Genomic DNA, 21,090 nt, shown 5'->3' with positions numbered 1-21,090 from the left:
CACGTGTGTGTGTGTGTGTGTGTGTGTGCGCGTGCCTGTGTATAAAGTGTTTGTGTGTGCGTTTTCATGGCAGAGACGAATTCCGCTTCGGAATCCGGTGTGAAAATGTCAGGAGCTCTCTACCTCTTTCTCTCTCTCTCTTTTGATTGGCTCGGTGACCTTTCATACACCATTCACACAGTCTCATGCACTCACACACACTCACCGTGTCTCTCTTACACACACACGTTGCTGCGTTCAGGGATTATGGGATTATGGTTCTCTCTGTGAGCTGTAAAGCCACACTGCCCTCTAGTGGTGAAAAACAGAACACACTGTTTAACTCTTTACCCCTGAAAGCAGTCGCTACAGCATCTCATCTCATTATCTGTAGCCGCTTTATCCTGTTCTACAGGGTCGCAGGCGAGCTGGATCCTATCCCAGCTGACTACGGGCGAAAGGCGGGGTTCACCCTGGACAAGTCGCCAGGTCATCACAGGGCTGACACATAGACACAGACAACCATTCACACTCACATTCACACCTACGCTCAATTTAGAGTCACCAGTTAACCTAACCTGCATGTCTTTGGACTGTGGGGGAAACCGGAGCACCCGGAGGAAACCCACGCGGACACGGGGAGAACATGCAAACTCCACACAGAAAGGCCCTCGCCGGCCACGGGGCTCGAACCCGGACCTTCTTGCTGTGAGGCGACGGCGCTAACCACTACACCACCGTGCCGCCGCCTTAGAACATATTTACAAGAAAAAAAGTCTACAGACGAGGTTTTAGACAAGGCGTCATATGTCGTCATTATGGGATATACGCGGGGTCGTCATATGTCGTCATTTAAGGGGTGAAGAGTTAAGGTGTGGATCTTTTTGATATGAAGGCTCAAAGGGCAGCACAGAGCAGTGGGTGTGTCTGAGTGGGACAGATGGGCGTGACCTTTAGTGGATAAACGGGCTTGTCTCTGAGCCACCAATGTGGACTCGCATGCATTTGGAGGTCGGAATTTTTATTCAATAGCCTCCTCTGTGACAAATCATTGTTAAAGTGGTCAATGCTGCACAGTCGATTTAAAAAAAAAAAAAAAAAGCTCTTTGTATTTAATTTACTCTGATGATGCGTGGTGATGCTTCGGCTGAGTAAACACTTGCCAATTCGATAAATTGCTTTAAAAAATATGTTTTCTCGGACCTTTTGATGAATTTTGCAACAGAAAGCAAACAGGCTTCGTTTCTTCACGCAGGTACGACAGCGACGGTCACCTGATCAACGTGACCTTGCCGACAGGAGAGGTCAGCGGTTACCATGGCACCATGGACAGATCAGTCAGAGTGGAGTGCACTTCAAACCGAGGGCACTTCATGACCATCACTAACCACTCCGAGGACAGCACGGTGTACACTCTGCGACAAGGTGTGTGTGTGTGTGTGTGTGTGTGTGTGTGTGTGTGTGTGTGTGGTTAAAGTGTAAAAAATATCAAACAGCTTTGTCTCAAACCACACATTTCCTTTCTGGATCATTCTACAGTATACAATGTCTCACCAAACATGGCCATATTTTCCCATGATGCACCACAGATTTAAATGGGCGGAGCTTGTAGGTAACAGACAGAACCCTCTTTGTGACTCCGTAGGTCACGCGACGAGCGTGTACCGTGTGAGCGGAGATGGCTCTCTGTCCGCGACGTACTCCAGCGGAATGGACGTCACTCTCAGCACGGAGCCCAATATGGGGGCGGGCCCATCGTCTGGGCTGTTGCCAGGGGCGATACACCCCACTGTAGGCAGGTGCAACATCACGTTGCCCGGAGAACAGAGCTCGAGTTTGATCGAGTGGCGGCAAAGACGTGAGCAAAGCCGAGGGAACTACAGCGCGTACGAACGCAGGCTGCGGGTAACACACACACACACACCTCTCCTTTATCTTATCGACTTTGTTACAAACTACAGAAATGTCTTCACAAGAAATTGTACGCTATTTATTTAATCAGTTATTGGACCAAAATGATACTGAAATTTCGGGATGATTAACTCAAACTGGATGAGAGAATCCTGTAAGTCGAATATTTGCGCCTGACTTGAGTTGACTCAGTGAATCAGCGAATATTTCAGTCATTGTCTTTTTTTTTTTTGTTGTTGTTGTTGTTCTATTTTTTTAATCTGTCTGTGCTTCTTCAACATTCATGAACCGTGTCCGTGATCTCTGCAGTGACGGCTCCCCCAAACCTCATCTGTGCTTTTTGACTCCGCGAATCTTTTTGATCAAGACAAAGCTTCGCTCCTCGTCTGCTCGCCGAGTCAGCGTTTGAATCAACAGATATTTTGAATGTTATTTTTTCTGTGCAAATTATGTTTCTGTAAATTTCAAGTCGTATTCGGAACGCGGAACCTGCTCCGCTCTTCCTGACTCGGCGAATCCTTTCAAGAAAAAACACAACCGTGATTCTTTCCACCTTTTGTTCAGTGAATCATTTGATTCAGTGAGTCGTGTGTGCTGGACTGGGTGTATAAAGAATCACACCGCACACTTCGGAAAACTGCACTTTGATCAATCAGGATAAGAATCCTCTAAATGATCTTAACGAGTTTCGGAGTAATCGGTCTCTGTCTCTGTCTGAATCAGGCTCACAACAGGAACGTGCTCTCGATAGACTACAACCAGGCGACGCGTGTGGGGAAGATTTACGACGATCACCGCAAGTTCACGCTGCGTGTTCAGTACGATGAGCACGGCCTCCCGGTGCTCTGGACTCCCAGCAAATACAGCGAGGTGAAAGTGAGCTACACCACCACGGGCCTCGTCTCCGTCATCCAGAGAGGGAACTGGAGCGAACGCAGGGACTACGACAACGGCAGACTGGTCAGCCGCACCTGGGCCAACGGCAACACCTGGAGCTACACCTTTATGGACAAGGTAAGAGTTTACATTTCCGATTTATATCCCGATATTTATCGTGTTTCAAATATTTTCACAATCTTGCATTAAAAAAACCTCTTTTTGTGTAGCCATAATCAACAGTTTAAACACCACAGCGATAGTTTGTTTAACCTCAGCGAGCAAACTTTTAAAATCAGTTTTAAACAATCAATTTAAAAAAACGCCCTGTGATGACCTGGTGACTTGTCCAGGGTGAACCCCGCCTTTCGCCCGTAGTCAGCTGGGATAGGATCCAGCTTGCCTGCGACCCTGTAGAAGGATAAAGCGGCTAGAGATAATGAGATGAGATGAGATGAATTTAAAAAAACCTAACCTTAAGTTGGATTTATATTATCCAATACAAAATGCCTGCAATGAGTTTTAAGCATGTCGAGCAGGTTTCAAGAGTTTTATGCCTGTAAGGCACTTATAATGAATGTTGCACTTTTAATGCAGGTGTAGTGAGTTTTATGCCTGTCAGGCACATGTAGATACTTTTATGCCTGTAGGGCATGTGTACATACTTTTATGCCTGGAGGGAAGGTGTAGATAATTTTATACCTGTAGGGAAGGTGTAGATAGGTTTATGCCTGTAGAGTATGTGTAGATAATTTTATACCTATAGGGCATATGTAGATACTTTTATATCTGTAGGGAAGGTGTAGATACTTTTATACCTGGAAGGAAGGTGTAGGGAGTTTTATGCCTGTAGGGCTGGTGTATGGATTTAATGCCTGTAAGGCAGGTTTCATCAGGTCCCCCCCGTAGGACAGGTTTAGTGATTTTTTTTTTTTTTTAAACTGTAGTGCAGGTGTAAAACGTTTTATCCCTTTATGGCAGCTGTTGTGAGTTTTTGTCCTATAGGGCACGTTTTCAAAATGTGCATGTGGCCTAACGTTAACTTGGATTTGTAATATCCAACACAAAATGCGCTTCATTTTAAAATTTGTTGTCAATACCCAGCGAAAAATTACCTCACCATCGCTAGCTTTTTAACACATTTTAAAATAATTTTTAATGCACATTAAAAAAAATTCATAGCTTACATTAACTAGATTGGTAGCAAAGGTTAAATACCCAATAACATCTTTACTCAGTTAGCCATCTACAACCGATGACACGATTTGGGGAGGGGTTTTCAACACATTTCTTTTCCTCTGTAATCTTTTTTTTATCGCTCACCTTTTCCCCCTCTCTCAGTCCATCCAGCTGTTGCTTCAGAGTCAGCGTCGCTACACGTTCGAGTTCGATCAGATGGACCACCTGCTCTCCGTCACTCTGCCCAGCATGGTGAAACACAGCCTGCAGACCGCACTCTCTATCGGCTACTACCGCAACACCTACACGCCCCCTGATGGCTCCGTCCACGCCATCGTTCAAGACCACGCCCATGATGGACGCCTCCTGCAGACGCTGTATCTCGGTTCGGGTAGGCGTGTCGTGTACAGGTACGGCCGAGCGGCGCGGCTCAGCGAGGTCCTTTACGACTCGACAGTCGTTAGTTTCACCTACGACGAGGCCTCCGGGGCTCTAAAGACCATCCACCTGATGCAGGAAGGCTTCGTGTGTACAATACGATACAGACAGACGGGTGAGCGCTAAATATTAATATAATGTATGCAAATTTATTCAGATTGACAATTAACTGGAATATTTAATCAACAGAAAATTCTTAGCGACTGCTACCATTAGCAACACTGTTTAGCATACAAATAAATAAATAAACAAACGGTGCAATAAGTGCTAATTTGAAAATAATTTTTTTTAAAATAATGGATGTCGTAGCTAAATGTCGAATCTTAAATAACAAACGGAAACATCCAATTAATTATTTATTTTTGCTGCTGCTGTTGATGATACATTTTTCGAATCATAATAATAAGCGCGAGAACGTTCAAGCTAAACATCCTGCGTAGCCTTAGTAACCGCCACAAACTTTAAAATTGTTTTATATCCAGGGTAATACCTTCTACCTCATCTTAGCTAGCTAGCAAAGCAAATGTCGAATGTTTCAGCATTACGTTCGTATTAGCTAAGCTCGCTAACAGGCTAATGCGCGTGAAGTGTTGCATCTGAAGTGTAGCCATTTTTAGCTAACGTTTCACAACTTGCTCACACTAGCTTTTGTTCTCTGTTAGCATGTTTTTCATGTAATACGCTTTATCTTCCTGAGGTGGGCTCAGGATCAAACACAAATACAAGTTAATTCACTGACGGGTGAAGTTTAAAAGTGATAAAGTAGTTAATAAATAGCGTGAACTACTTATATTTTTCAGAATAGACGTAAATAGAGTGAGACCGCTCGAGCTAATATTCCACCAGTCTCCCATGCTAGCTGTCTCAGCTAGCTGTTGAACAGATGAGCAAATTTTCCAGTAAATCACTGAGTAAAATTCACATAAAATGATCACAATATGTGAACGCAAATGAACCTAACGAGAGCAAGAAGGTTCCGGAAAATTCCACAAATCACTCGTGTTAGCTGGAGCTGTTTATATTAGCCACATTAGCATTTTGAGGGTGTAATGTTCCTTTATGCTGCAAATCGCATCATGTTTGCAGCGTCTCCGAGACGAGCGCTGATTTAAGAGCCGCATAACTTTTCATTAGAGCGTAAAAGAGAAAATCTGTTCCTGGATCTGCAGCCTTGTGCTGACATTAGCAACATCAGCGAGTGGCAAAGCGACAGCTGATAAATCACCAAAATTGCTAATGTGGCTAATCATCTCTTCATTTCCTCCTTTTTATGCAGATTTGAATTTGCATCTCGATTCCAGTAATACGCAGCACAGGAAGATGGCTAAAAGTTAGCGCTCCCACTTTGCTGAGGCGGACAAAATGTTGGGTGAATAAATTCCACAGATCAGTCATGCTAGCTGGCGTTACCTACCTGTAGATTTTAGGAACTGTTAGCAACGTTAGCATTTTCTTCGTATTACCTCAGAAGACATATTCCTATTGTTAGGCCGTACAAGCTAAACGCTAATCTCCGAAGCTGGCATTAGCAGTATTTGCACGTGAGAGAGTTGTGTGATCAGTCTGCTGTTCACCTGCTCAGATAAGTTCTTAATTTTATGTAAAAGTGGCAAAGCAACATCAGTCTTAGCCTTGAGAGAAAACAACATTCTGTGCGATATTTTCGTTCTCGCAGGTCCATTGGTGGGAAGACAGATCTACCGCTTTAGTGAGGAGGGTCTGGTGAATGCACGCTTCGACTACAGCTACAACAACTTCCGTGTCACAAGCATGCAGGCGATGATCAACGAGACGCCGCTGCCCATTGACCTGTACCGCTACGTGGACGTGTCAGGACGTATTGAGCAGTTCGGAAAGTTCAGCGTGATCAGCTACGACCTGAACCAAGTGATTACCACGCACGCTATGAAGCACACCAAGATCTACAACGCTAACGGACAGCTCATCGAGGTCCAGTACGAGATCCTAAAGGCTATAGCCTTCTGGATGACGCTGCAGTACGACGGAGCAGGGCGCATTAGTGCACGGGATATCCGTGTGGGTGTCGATGCTAATGTTACGCGCCACGCTTATCGTTATGACCCCGACAGCCAGCTAGCATCGGTTTCTGTCGATGACCGTCCCATGTGGCGCTACGGCTACGACCTGAATGGAAATATTAACCTGCTGAGTCACGGTGACGTTAACATTAATGGACGGCTAACCCCGATACGCTACGATCTCCGAGATCGCATCACGCGCCTTGGAGATGTCCAGTACCGCGTCGACGAGGACGGATTCCTGCGCTCACGTGGCTCTCTTGTGTTCCATTACAGTGCTAACGGTCACTTGCAGGGGGCGACAGATCGACAAACCGGCCGCCGCATTTCGTATCGATACGATGGACTCGGAAGACGTGTTTTTACCCAAACGAGTGACGGGACACGGGTTCAGTTTTTCTACGCCGACCTGACAGAACCAACGCGCGTCACACATCTTTATGATCACAGCACTTCGGAGATCACATCGCTCTACTACGACCTCCAGGGTCACCTGATTGCTATGGAGATTAGCAGCGGCGAGGAGTTTTACGTGGCGTGCGACGTGGCAGGAACGCCACTCGCCATCTTCAGCAGCCGAGGCTCTGTGGTCAAAGAGGTCCACTACACGCCGTACGGAGATGTCTACCGTGACTCGAACCCCACCTTCGCACTGCCATTCGGGTTCCACGGAGGGCTCTACGACCCCCTGACCCGGCTCGTCCGCATCGGGCGCCGTGACTATGACACAGTCGCTGGGAGATGGACGGCGCCCAATCACGACCTGTGGGCGGAGATGAGCGAGGACCCTAAACCGTTCAACCTGTACACGTTCAAGAATAACAACCCGTTAGGCAAAGTGCAAGATGCCACCAAGTTCACAACAGGTGAGAGGTGAGAGGGCGGAGTCCCTCCATACGCCTTAGTCAGGGGAAGGTGTTCTCGAGTTTACTGCTGGTTGCCATGGTTTCATTCTTCACTCAGTCTGTTCATGAGCTAAATAACTTCACCTGTGATGTTTATCGTTGATGTGCCGTTCTGTGAGTTTTACTTCAAAATTCAAAAGGAAATTAAAATGTGTGTGTGTGTGTGTGTGCAGATGTTAGCAGCTGGCTGCAGCTGTTTGGCTTCCAGCTCCATAACGTTGTTCCTGGCTTTCCCACGCTGCCCGTGGAGAAAACGCAACACACATATGAGATGATGAACACACAGGCACGAACACACAGCTGGGAACCGAGCAAGGTCTCATGGGAAATATGCAAATTACATGAAAATAATGTGACATATTATATATATTGAATATAACACCCACCCACCCTGCCCCCCCCCCACCCCCGTCTCTCTCCAGGTCATCCTGGGAGTTCAGTGCGAGCTTCAGAAGCGTCTTCAGAGCTTCATCTCGTTGGACCGCCTCCCCATGAGCTCGGCAAATGGGAAGCCAGGAAGCAGGCACACGCTCCGTCCTCGCTTCTCTGCCCTCTCCTCAATCTTTGGTAAAGGTGTGAAGTTCGCGATCCATGAAGGCATTGTTGTAACCGAGATAGTGGGCGTGGCTAGCGAGGACGGCCGTCGCGTGGCCTCACTCCTGAAAGGTGCTGTCTACTTGAGCGATCTCCACTTCACCATCGCCGGACGTGACACGCACTACTTCTGCAAGGCGAGCTCGCTCGAGGCGGACCTCGCCGTGGTTGGAGTCGGGGGCGGAGCAAGAGTTCTGGAGAATGGCGTCAACGTGTCAGTTTCACAAATGAGCGCGGTGATGGGTGGAGAAACGCGGCGATTCGCAGAAATCGTTCTCCAGCAGGGGGCGCTGAGCCTGCACGTGCGTTACGGAGCAACACCGGACGAGGAACGCGTACGAGTGATCGAGTCTGCGCGAGCGAGGGCTGTACGGGCGGTGTGGCTAATGGAGCAGAAACGGGTGCGGGACGGAGAAGGCGGAGTCAAAGCGTGGACGGAGAAAGAGAAGGAGGAGCTTATTTCAGAGGGTCATGTCACAGGTTACGACGGATTTTACATCCTGCCTGTGGAACAGCATCCTGAACTGGCTGATAGTCCGTTTAACGTACAGCTAATCAGACAGACTGACGCCGGACGTAGGTAACACACACACACACACACACACACCACACACACCAGTTCTCAGCTTACTCTCCAGGATGTTGCCGAGACAAAATCAAGAAAGACATCTCTGACTCTGGAATGTGATAAAACGATGTATCGTTACGTTATTTAAGGAAGTGCCCTGTTTGCAAGCTTTACATTTATTCTTTTTGTGTTAATGTTTTAATTGTGACGCAAAAAGCCTTCTGTTTTGACCCGAAAAGGCCTCTGCTTTCGTTATTCTCTGTGGTGAAAAGACAAGAAAATTGCCCTTGTGAATATTCGGAATATCCCGCAGTCTTTTTACACAAAAAAAAAAAAGTTCAGCGAGTGATGAGTGCTGCTTTACAAAGGAACGAGTTCTGTGGGTGAAACGCTGATCTGTCTTTGCAGAAATTTAAATATATTAAATGGAACTAAAAACTTGAGCTTGCGCTTTGGAAAACTTGAGGATATTCTCCGGAAAGTCCAGCTTTCTTGGATTCAGAAGGCTTGGATGGAGCCTTTTAATGGACACCTTGGATCGCAAACGTCACATATCACACTTTCTGCACGGCACGACGGCATTCTCTCACTCCAGTGGCCTTCGAGGAGCACCTGTCGAAGAGGCTTTTCCACAATCCTCTCTTTCAACAGCATTCTGGAATCATGGACATAAATGGCATTCCAGAATCTTTTGTTTCAAAGGAACTACAGAATTGTCTACTCGCATCGCAGTCCGGGATCTTTTTGTTTTATTTTGTTTTTTTATTTATTATTATTATTATTATTATTATTATTATTATCTTAATTCAGGAGTCTGATGTTTAAATTTACATTCCAGAATGTCTTTTATAAACGCCATTCCATGTTTTTGTTTTTTTGTTTTAAGTGGCATTCCAGAATCTGCTCTTTAAATGGCATTCCAGAATCATGGGGTTTTTGTTTGGGTTTTTTTTTTCATTGGGATTGTTGTTATTGTGTCTGAACGGAACTCCAAAATCTGTTTTCATGCAACTGTGGAATCATTTGCTTCAGTTAGGTTTGGTTTCCAAAACTTTAGTAGCGTTCCTGAGCCTTCGGTTTAAATGGCGTTCTGGAACGATGGATTTAACCAGCGCTCCGGAATCTTGCGTTTAATCGGGGTTTCTCTGACATTCCATTTCGACGGCTTTCAGGATTTATGTTGCTTAAATTTAATAAGGATACATACGAATACATGCTCTGTTCCTCAAGCCCTTTCTTAATTTCCTGTTTAAGAGTGGAATTCCAGAATATTTGGTTAAATGGAATTCTGTCGTATTCTGTTAAAAGTAGTACAAAGGAATAATTATTCTGCTGACGTGGCAGGAATTCTGGAATCTCTTGATGAAGTTGTGTTCCGGACTCGTGTTTAAAAAAAAAAAAAAGGATTTCTGGAATCTTGCGTTTAAAGGGAATTCTGGAATTATCTACATAAATGGCATTCTGGAATCTTCTTTTTGGACGTCATGCCGGAATCTTTAGTTTAAATGGCATGTTGACTGTGTTTCCTGACTCTGATCGTGTGCCTAATCTGCAACCGTCTTGCGCTTTTCCACCACAAAAGATCCGGTTCTTAGCCGGCAAACCCCTTCTGGTTCCGACGCTAGCACAGACTGCAGGACTGGAACTAAGGAACCAGTGACGTCACAGGCTAGGGGGCGGGATCATTTTGCTACCATGACAACCATCCAAAACAAAACAACTCACCTTGTGAACAGGATTCAGAAACGAGCAGAAAGGAATGTCGGGAAGATTATTTTTGGAGAAAAACAAACCCCGGAGTGAAATCAGTCGCGCGGCTGTGACTCGGCGGCCCGCGGAAGATGCGCTCGACGACAGACTGAACACAGCTGAGCACTTTACCATCGTTGCTATTGCTAACAAAACTTCGTTCGAGCAGCTATACATTAAAACTAAAAGCAGTCGAGTGTTGACGTTGTTTATCTGTGTGCTGTGTGTAGAAGCTGAATGCTCAGATGGTCAGATGTGTTCTCTAATCCACAAGTAAAACAAGATATTACGTTCAACAAACGACGTGACCTTTCACAGTTGTTATTATTTTTACGGTTTATTTTGTAACCACGTCATGTTCCACGTTGGTTCTAAAATGTGTTCAGATGCTGGCGGAAGGGAACGTGGAGCCACATGTACATGGGTTCAAAGGAAAAAACAAACAAACAAATGGTTCATTCTTAAAATGAGTAAATATGGTACTAAAGTACATTTTCTAAAGTAATAATTGTACGAGGGCTGGCCCGAATCATTGAAATACTCGAGTGTGTGTTTGTGTGTCTTGTTCCTTCCCTCCTCCGTTTGTGCACACTGTGTACGTCATCAAGGATTGTTTTCTCCACGCTGTTTATCCCACTGTACGTTCAAACTGTTAGTGTTTTGGGATTGAACTAAACATCTGGATCGATGATGATGGGATCTACATCCTGTGCGAGTTTAGGGCTGTGCGATATGACGGTATCTGTATACACCTCTATCTATAAACGATCGACCAAACGTCTATAGTTGTGAATTAAACCCGAATGTTTATCTCGTCGTGTCACTCTTTCCCGCCATATTTCAGCATTTGGACGGTTTATTTGGGACGCAGCCGCCGCCGCTGTTCTGAATGTCGGGTAGCACGGAGCTGCTAAGGCCTCGTTAGCACAGACCTGGTTATTAGCTGCGGATTAGCGGTCGACTTTTTCCCTGCAGCTGAATTACAGCGAAACATGTCGTTTATTAAGAAATTAATATCATCCTTTAGAAGACCAGGATGTGTGTGTGAGAGAAATCAGGACTCTATTATTATTATTATTATTATTATTATTATTATTATTATCTCCACCAGGGGGCGAGGTATTGTTTTCGGTGGGGTTTCTTTGTTTTTTTTGTAAACGATATTACGGGAAAACGGCTGGAACAATCTTCATGAAACGTTCAGGATAGATGGGCATTGATCTCAAATAGAACCTCCAACATTTTGAGGGTCATCCTCAAAAAAGAAAAAAAAAGCTCTGAGCTCAGACTGCAGGAGCGCTGCCTCGGTAAGACTCCTCCCACAAACACGCTGATTGGATCACTACCTGCCTCATTTGCACACACTGTGCTGTCATTGGATGGTTTCTTGGTTCGTTTACCTACGCAAAGGAAGGGGTTTTGGCCACGCCCACTTTTCAGCCCCATTGATAAAAACTTTCCTGCTCTGTTGATTTAATTATTATAATTATAAATTATAAATAAATGTACTAAAGAAATGGCTTTCAGACGTGTTTATGCTTATTCCAGAGGGAAAGTGCGTTCCACTGAGCTCTAGCGCCGGGCCATTTCCGGGAAATAAGAATTTGGGTCGTGGTGACAGCGTGTGTGTGTCAGTCTCGGCTCGGAGGGTTCAGTTTGGAAAACTGTAAGAGGGAAGAGGAGAATAATATAAAGTACAGACGCTTGGTATATTTTACTGCTGTGATTTTTAAATTGGGGCGGCACGGTGGTGTAGTGGTTAGCGCTGTCGCCTCACAGCAGAAAGGTCCGGGTTCGAGCCCTGTGGCCGGTGAGGGCCTTTCTGTGTGGAGTTTGCATGTTCTCCCCGTGTCTGCGTGGGTTTCCTCCGGGTGCTCCGGTTTCCCCCACAGTCCAAAGACATGCAGGTTAGGTTAACTGGTGACTCTAAATTGAGCGTAGGTGTGAATGTGAGTGTGAATGGTTGTCTGTGTCTATGTGTCAGCCCTGTGATGACCTGGCGACTTGTCCAGGGTGAACCCCGCCTTTCGCCCGTAGTCAGCTGGGATAGGCTCCAGCTCGCCTGCGACCCTGTAGAACAGGATAAAGCGGCTACAGATAATGAGATGAGATGAGATTTTTAAATTGTTCATTTTTGGATTCCGCTTCATTGTTGTGGCTCCTGCCTCAGAGAGTAAGCATATATGCTGTATTTACTGTCTGGACACGGGATCAGAAAACTCTTTTCTTTATAATCAGGAGCCGCATGGACCCAGAGGGGGCCCTTTTATTTTTGCGATCTCTTCCTTCATATTCACCATAAGTGCTACAGGGCGAGGTTTGTTTTGCCTGGAAACACATTATTATTATTATTTTGGATCAAATTTGTTTTGTTTTTGTAACTAGCCATTTGTTTCAACCACTGAGTAGCTAATTCCAACAAGTTTCCCACCATTATTATCAACAACTATCAAAATTTGCACTTCTACCAGGTTTATATTTCATACGTCTGATGAATTTGATCAGTATTTTAAAATCGTGACTGCACATAACTCATCTCATCTCATTATCTCTAGCCGCTTTATCCTGTTCTACAGGGTCGCAGGCGAGCTGGAGCCTATCCCAGCTGACTACAGGCGAAAGGCGGGGTACACCCTGGACAAGTCGCCAGGTCATCACAGGGCTGACACATAGACACAGACAACCATTCACACTCACATTCACACCTACGCTCAATTTAGAGTCACCAGTTAACCTAACCTGCATGTCTTTGGACTGTGGGGGAAACCAGAGCACCCGGAGGAAACCCACGCGGACACGGGGAGAACATGCAAACTCCACACAGAAAGGCCCTCGCCGGCCACGGGGCTCGAACCCGGACCTTCTTGCTGTGAGGCGACAGCGCTAACCACTACACCACCGTGCTGCCTGCACATCACTAATATTACAAATATTCTCGGCCACATCAGTTGATTTTATACGGTAGATTGCTATCCAAAAAAATTGAGAAGAATATTAATCTGTATTGTTTTCAGAAACCTTTAATCAACCAGTTTGGGTTTCAGAAAGTGAGATGATGGAGCACAGGATTTATAAATCAATTTGAATTCAGTCTTCAGGAAGATACGCTGTGGCTGCTCGGTTGCTTCATGTGTCCTTTCTTTCTTTCTGGACTTTGCTGTTCCACTCCGTGAAATTGTGCCAAACGGATTTATATTATTGAGATGAATGACTAATAGGAATTTGAATCGTGGCGTTGCAGGGTATCGTTTTTTTAACTTCACACACAGTTCCAGTCGACAAATTTTGTTGCGAGCGGGGGAGGGGGGGTATCCTACACTGAGTTTACTCGCAGTTCTAGTTTATTCTTTAAATTTGGAGAAAATGTCCGACATCATGATACATATTCTCTGGATGTGAAGCGACCCGTCTCGGGATGTGCGATTTTGATGATATCGCACAGCCCTATGCTAGTTTATAATTATTAAACTTTTAAAGAGTCAGACTAATTCGCAAATAAATAAATAAATATGGTCTAAAATCATTGAAATGAAGCGTAACGTTGCCGAAAAAGCATCTGAACGAAAACGCAGGTCTCATTTCGTAGGAATGAAGTCGGCTGCACAAGCTGAACACCTCCAGCAGTTATTTTGAATATTTACCGGATTTTATTTGTCTGAGCCGCACAGCGACTGAAATGTCTCGACTCTCACACCGTAGGCTGGTTTTTAAAGACCCAGAAAGCAAACAGGCGATTGTGTGTTTGCAATAGTTTTTTATCGTTATATAAAAATTTAATTTGCACCGTCGTCGCTGTACAGTATCCTGTTAATACCTCTCCCCGAGCTGCGTTTACCAAAATACTGACGGTATTGTTGGAAATATTCTTATTCAAAAATACCAAATATTTAAAGAATGTACAACGGTGTTCGGGCCAGCCCTACAGCTTAGTCCTGCAAATAAACCAGACATCTTAAAAAAACAAAAAATTCTTGATTTAATCATGTCTGAAATGTTGAAAAGCTTCCACCAGGGGGCGCTAGGGTGTCTCGTGTTGGACTCTGATTCAGTCCAACCAAACTGAAATGAAAGCGATTTCATGTGAATGTTGCGAGGTGAATTACTGTGATAAACTCCGACGCCTTTTCAGATTACAGTCTGAGGACTTGATCGTGTGTTTACTGGTGCGTGAGGGTTTTGTTTGTTTGTTTGTTTGTTTGTTTGTTTTGTGTTTTGGGGTCTCGGAGAAATGGAACCCAGTGAGTGAAATCAAACTGTCAGTAGTTCAGTAGAAGAAAACGTGTTTTTGATGAAATCGTACAGAGTGAAATTTTTGCTGTGTGGAAAACAAGAATAAAGTCATGCATTCCACACACACACACACACACACACACACACACACACACACACACAGAGTGTATATCAGTGGTAGTTGTATGTTTTTAAAAGCAGTAGTCCAGAAAACCAGTGCTTGTGCCTCTGATTCAGAAACGGTCCCCATAATCCATTCAAACCTGAACGTGTGTTTATTTTTGGGAGTTGATTCTGATGAATCCAGATCGAATTTTCTTTTCTAACCAATTATCGCCGTTCTCTATGGAATCAATTTTGCGCCAAAATGTTCATACAATACTTTTGAAATATCAAACAAAAACGACAAATCAAAATACAAAAAAACAAAAAAAGTCTATTTTTTTTTAGACTGGCAAACAAATGATTCGTGTAATCGTGCAAAATATCAGTCTATTACTCTTCAGAAACCTTTTATTTTTGTTCCGCAGCTTTCTCAGTTTTGTTTGGCGTAATTTATTTTGGTTGCGATTCCAGCTTTCTCGTTTGCGCTCCCTGACTTTTTGCTTGCAGTTTTGGCACAAACTTCCCGTGTGGGTGGGCTGTCCAGGAACGCATTCCCATTGGCTAACTTGTGTTTGACTGACAGCTACGCTCAGCCATTCCCTACTCGGATTCTGGCGGACTGTTTGACAAGTGAGCGATCCATTGACGGTAAACAAGGACTTCAGTGGCGACTATGATATTGAATTAATTCAACAAAGTGTAAATTCAATATCATAGTCGCCACTGAAGTCCACTCGATCCTTGTTTACAGATTTGTATTTTTTTTTTGTACAGTATTTTGATTTGTCGTTTTTGTTTGATATTTCAAAAGTATTGTCTGAACATTTTGGCACAAAATTGATTCCATAGTTCTCCAGCGTTCACCAGCAAAAAAAAAAAATCACAGTTGATGACCCCACTGGTGAGGTTTTACGGTACAGCGTGCTGGAGACACAGTGGTCTTCGTGAAGTAATTCTGAGAAATTCTCTCAGCCAGATATTTATTTTAGATCAGCATGAGACTTCGTATCAGTGTACGACCTGACGATGACCACACTACCCTTCAAAAGTTTGGGGTCATTTTGAAATGTCCTTATTTTTGAAAGAAAAGCACTGTTCTTTTCAATGAAGATCACTTTAAACTAATCAGAAATCCACTCTATACATTGCTAATGTGGTAAATGACTATTCTAGCTGCAAATGTCTGGTTTTTGGTGCAATATCTCCATAGGTGTATAGAAGCCCATTTCCAGCAACTCTCACTCCAGTGTTCTAATGGTACAATGTGTTTGCTCATTGCCTCAGAAGGCTAATGGATGATTAGAAAACCCTTGTACAATCATGTTAGCACAGCTGAAAACAGTTGAGCTCTTTAGAGAAGCTATAAAACTGACCTTCCTTTGAGCAGATTGAGTTTCTGGAGCATCACATTTGTGGGGTCGATTAAATGCTCAAAATGGCCAGAAAAATGTCTCAACTATATTTTCTATTCATTTTACAACTTATGGTGGGAAATAAAAGTGTGACTTTTCATGGAAAACACTAAATTGTCTGGGCGACCCCAAACTTTTGAACGGTAGTGTAAATGATGAAGAAGTGAATCGAAGGAGTGCAGGAGACAGGAAGTCATATTAACATGCTGTAAAATACTGGCAAAGGAATGTTTTGGAAAGTTTTCTCTGCATCCCTGGGAGTGTTCACGATGAATGTGATCAAAGTGTGTTGAAGAGGCGCGAGCTTTCCGAACATCACTTTGTTTCGCAAGCAGAGGAATTCATCTTTAAACACTCTGACCATCGCGACTTTTGATAAATAAATATATAACATTTCACTCTGTTCAGTTTGTGTGTTTCTTTAGGAAAATTGAGACGGGATTTTGCAGCTGAATAAAGAATAAAATTTGATGCACATCGAGAATTAACTATGCGCTCATTTGCATGACACAAAAATCTTTTTTTTTGTTCACTAGAAATACTATAGATTTTTCTCTGAACTGATTTTTTTTCTTTATAATTTTTATTATGATGAGACACTCAGTGACATGTACAGACAGTTTATCAAAAATATTCTTTCATGGAATTATTTAAAGACTATTTACACAAACTGATTCATGCATAAAGTGGCACTTAACGTCAAAACTACCAAAGATATGAATAAATTCATCCAGTTTTGACTTGAAGATGCGTGACCCAGGGTGTTGGATGCTGTGGATGTTCCTCATTTTAAAAAAATCATTCTCTTTGTGGAAAAAAACAAACCAGAATCGAAGTAAATAAAGTCTTTACAGAATAGTAATAAATAATTAAAGGATCTTCACTGGCAAAAAAAAAAGAGAGAGAAATTCTCCTGGGAAGATTCCTAATTTTTGTTTGAGTTTAATATTTAAATGTTTCCGATTTATCGTAAGTGAAAGGTGTTTCTGTCACTTTTTATATCTCGTGTAAATTACTGAGGGCAAATTTACAGCATATTGAAGAAAAGGTCGTGTGCTGCGAGTGTCATAAATAAGCACATTTAAGCCAGAAAAACAGAAATCAGGATACAAAACACAAACAGAACGAAGCGTTACGTGAACAGTCACGAGATCACGAGTTTCTGTCGTGCACACATTAACAGGGGATGTGTTTCCGGGCCGGAAGACAAGGTTTCGTGCATTGTGCTTGATCGTTATTTACAGGAAATTGCAACGGCGTGGCGATGCCCTGGTTCGGCTCCCGGTACACAGCCAGAAGGTTCTGGATGTTCCGGAAGAGCCGCTCTTTCACACCGGGAGCCGTCTGTGCAAAACAGAACACAGAAGGTAAACAAGTGTAAGTGCTTTTATTGATGATTATTTATTTACAGTATATGATGATCATTTTATATGATAAACAAAGTGTAAAGTTTCTTTGTTCCTGTATATTTTCAGTTTAACTCGGATCCTTATGAAACTGCAGGTAGGTTTTATATTTCTTTTGAATAATTGGATAGTTTTTATGAATTTATTGCTTGAAATTTATAATTTACAGTTACACTGACGGTATTACTCGTGCCAGGTGGACGAAAGACGGTCATGTGATCACACCAACACGTGTCCATTTTGTTCCTTCACGGGTTCTGAAATTGAGGAATAGACCAGAAAGCAGGTAGTTCCTCCTACGCACGCTCTCGATAAAGAGCGGGTTCATACAGAAGGTATAAAACACTCCGTGTTGTGCAGTGACGGGGTGATATTTTTTCACACTCCGGACAGTTCTTTTGTGCCTTGTGAAACCGGCCTAATGAAGTTCCGTGAAGTCCGGCTGCCTGGTTCTGATGGATGAGTTCAATTAATCAAACCTAATAACAGGCTCCTGAGTTATTATCGCACTGACTCCCCGGCAAATGACCTCCATGCTGATTAGATTTACGACACGCTCTCTGAAACAATTTTAGTATAGATGTAAACTCTTTGAGGAAACCAAAGAACCCTTGAAGAACTTTTTTTTACATCATAATCATGGACAAACACATGTAATGCAAAGAGAGTTGAACACGCTTCTAGCGCGCCTTTCCTTTGTAAAATGCACGCTCAGACCGTGAAGACTTTGACGTTTTATCTCGTACCTCCGCTTTCCACACTTTCCCTTCAACCTGAAAGAGCCTGTAGGTGAAGACGTGCTGATCACACCTGCAGAGGGAAAGAAACAGCACATCGCAGATCTCAGCTCAGTGGTCAGGCCTGGACATGAAAGAGAAGTCACCAATCTGAGAAGTATCATTTCTACATAGCCGTTTTCGTAAACCAGCAGACGCAGCTGATCACGTTGCAAACGTGCGAATCACATCGCGGCTACACTCGCCAGCCACTTTATTAGGAACATCCACCTACAGCTGTTCTCTGCAGTTCTCTAACCAGCCGATCCCTCGACAGCAGCACGATGCAGCAAACCATGCAGATACAAATCCAGAGCTTCAGTTCATGTTCGCAATGTTCAAACATCAGAATGGGAAAATTGTGATCTCACAGTGAAGTGTAACTCTTTCTTTCTTTCTCTCTTTCTTTCTTTCTTTCGCTGTGGTGGTATGGGTGTTGGTTTGAGCCAGATGAATGGTTTATTTGAGTGAGCGACAGTTCTGTGGGTGGAAACAAACGCCTTGTTGATAAGAGAGGGGCAGAGATCAGAAAATGAACAGATTGGTTCGAGCCTTTTTTTTTTTTTTGCCAGGAAGGATAACGCAACTCTTTACACCTGTGGTGAGCAGAAAAGCATCTCAGCACGCAACAGAAAACAGGAAGAACACATTGGGTTCCACTCCTGCAGCCAAGAACAGGGGTCTGAGAATCAACAACAAGTTCCTAATAAAGTGGCCAGTGAGTGTATTCTTCTTAACCAAATCGCTTCTCGTCAGTTTTCCTTTGTGACAAAACGATATGCTGAGTTTTACTTGCTCTAATACATCCGCGCCGGTTCACGTTGGTTCAGTAGACACTGTTTGTTAGAGCAATTACAGCAAATCGCAACAAAACATGCAGGAAAGTGGGATCTCCGTGAGCAGATTTGGGAACTGCTGGTTTAGATTAGTGGCAGTGCTCGCACTTTTCCTTTAAGGGAAATTGTGTTTTGGCATAACCATGCTGGACGGAAGCTGGGGTCAGAGTGCCAGGTCAGTTGTTGAAGGAATTGACAGTTCAGGACATTGCTTAATGGCCCAAGAGAGGCAGAATGGCAGCACTGGGATTTGAACTCTCAGCCTCACAGTCAGTGGTTCAGAACCCTAACAAATCGGCTACCCTTGCCCAAATCCCTGCACGCATCCTAGGACTGTCAGAAAGTCACTGTTGTTCATCGACTAAGTCACTTAAGCCTTACCCACTTGCTAAGTTCTGTTCTTGGACTGGATCCTGTCTCAATTATAAGCTTCTGCAAAATGAATCATTATAAATTGGGAAAATGCGTGGATCTGAACTTTGCAGGACATTTGGTTGTACTCCGATGGTATAAAACCGGTGTGGAACTTCTGATCCTGGTGACCACATGCTCTATAAGGTTTTTTTTTGTGTGTTTCTACTCTGACACCCATTTCAGTTCATGAAAGGCCTGGTGATTCCCTGAGTATACTTGGATACGATGTGGCAGAGAAGGGAAAATAACAAGATCCGCAAGGAAATGGGAAATCCATAACCAAGGTTGGGAAATGTAAGGTTACAAGAGGAGCAGAACAAGTTCTGTGGTTATATTTCAAATCTAATGAGCAAAAGATGGACTTTAAATATCCCACAGGGGAAATTGTGTTTTGGCATCAACCAACTGGAAGGAAATGGGAGTCAGATTGCAAGGTCTGTTGTTGTCCAGCATCCTTGGAGGAATTGACAAATCCAGGGCATTTGCTTAAGGGCCTAGAAGTGAGATTTGAACTCTGAGTCTTCCGATCAGTGGTTCACAACCTCAAACATCAAGCTGTCATTGGCTACGTCCTGATTTTAACTCGCATGACTGGCCCAAAAACATTGAAATTTAAAATTCGTTCAATAATATTCAGTTCTGTTCATTTTAAACAGTGTAAACATTCCTGAGTGAAACAGAACCCAAACATTTCTGAAAGATCCTGGAATTAATAGACGGACAAGGACAGGACCAGGAGCGTGAAATTACAAACATGCAGGCATTTAAAATCTTTTGAAAAAAGTATAAAGGAATGAAAGCAGTACGTACAGCACACAGATGCAGTAGGAACCTGGGATGGTCTTGCTGTCTCTGATCAGGAAGCTTCCGTCTCGGCCAGTTGCCCCTAAAATTCTCTCAGCTTGCTCTTTACTGATTGCCCCGTGGTACATCGCTAGCTCCTCCATCCTTATTTCACGTTTAACCTCAACCTCTCTTACACACACATGTGCGCACACACACACTCACTCACTCAGTCTCAGCTAATCCTGCTGAAGATGAATTAAGTGTGCTGTAATAAACACTCGTCGTGGTAGACTTTGCAGCAAGTGAGGACATGAGTGCTAATAAATTTAGAAGTGATACAGAAACCAGGAAGATGCATGTTCACCCGCATGAGCCCACAGGAAGTAGCAGCTTATCTCTGGAATCGGCTTATTCAGTATCAGCCGCCCTTCAGCTACCGCTTGCAACTCAAATAAAGTGAAGATAAGATGGATAGGCTCCAGCTCGCCTGCGACCCTGTAGAACAGAACAGGATAAAGCGGCTAGAGATAATGAGATGAGATGAGATGAGAAGATGGAGAAGTTTAAAATTAATTGGGAGTGAAATGAAAATCATTTTGAAAGAGGAGCTGAAAGGAGTCGGGGGTGGGGAGTGTTTGATGTAATTTCACTGCCGCAGCACTGTTTCGACACTAAACATCGAAACTGAGGTCAAAGTTGAAGTCAGAGGGACATTTAGGTGAAAACCACAGTTGCTTTTGTTTGTCGTTTTGTTTTCGGCACGGTGGTGTAGTGGTTAGCGCTGTCGCCTCACAGCAAGAAGGTTCCGGGTTCGAGCCCCGTGGCCGGCGAGGGCCTTTCTGTGTGGAGTTTGTATGTTCTCCTCGTGTCCGCGTGGGTTTCCTCCG

At 43.8% G+C, this 21,090-nt stretch overlaps 2 protein-coding genes across 2 annotated transcripts in view; one reads left to right on the top strand and one right to left on the bottom strand.

The window, feature by feature from the left end:
• The window catches only part of tenm1 (teneurin transmembrane protein 1), a 148,280-nt gene extending 139,644 nt beyond the window's left edge, over nucleotides 1-8,636 (top strand). Inside the window, exons 25-31 of the mRNA XM_060913129.1 lie at nucleotides 1,235-1,404; nucleotides 1,625-1,884; nucleotides 2,614-2,904; nucleotides 4,108-4,498; nucleotides 6,059-7,288; nucleotides 7,501-7,643; nucleotides 7,750-8,636. Of these exons, the coding sequence (XP_060769112.1) occupies nucleotides 1,235-1,404; nucleotides 1,625-1,884; nucleotides 2,614-2,904; nucleotides 4,108-4,498; nucleotides 6,059-7,288; nucleotides 7,501-7,643; nucleotides 7,750-8,505 (3,241 nt within the window). The 3' untranslated portion in view covers nucleotides 8,506-8,636. The remainder of the gene's footprint in view (nucleotides 1-1,234; nucleotides 1,405-1,624; nucleotides 1,885-2,613; nucleotides 2,905-4,107; nucleotides 4,499-6,058; nucleotides 7,289-7,500; nucleotides 7,644-7,749) is intronic.
• Nucleotides 8,637-16,585: 7,949 nt separating this feature from the next.
• Nucleotides 16,586-20,687, bottom strand: sh2d1aa (SH2 domain containing 1A duplicate a). The gene is made up of 3 exons (XM_060913126.1): nucleotides 20,228-20,687; nucleotides 18,138-18,201; nucleotides 16,586-17,329 (listed from the first exon to the last, which is right to left on the bottom strand). The coding sequence occupies exons 1-3, from the start codon at nucleotides 20,362-20,364 to the stop codon at nucleotides 17,162-17,164; spliced, it is 369 nt and encodes a 122-aa protein (XP_060769109.1). The 5' UTR covers nucleotides 20,365-20,687; the 3' UTR covers nucleotides 16,586-17,161.
• Nucleotides 20,688-21,090: the final 403 nt, after the last annotated feature.

Source organism: Neoarius graeffei, chromosome 28, assembly GCF_027579695.1.
Source record: "Neoarius graeffei isolate fNeoGra1 chromosome 28, fNeoGra1.pri, whole genome shotgun sequence".
Taxonomy (NCBI): domain Eukaryota; kingdom Metazoa; phylum Chordata; class Actinopteri; order Siluriformes; family Ariidae; genus Neoarius; species Neoarius graeffei.
Note: the sequence above shows the minus strand (reverse complement) of the source record. Positions and strands in the feature narration are given on the sequence as shown.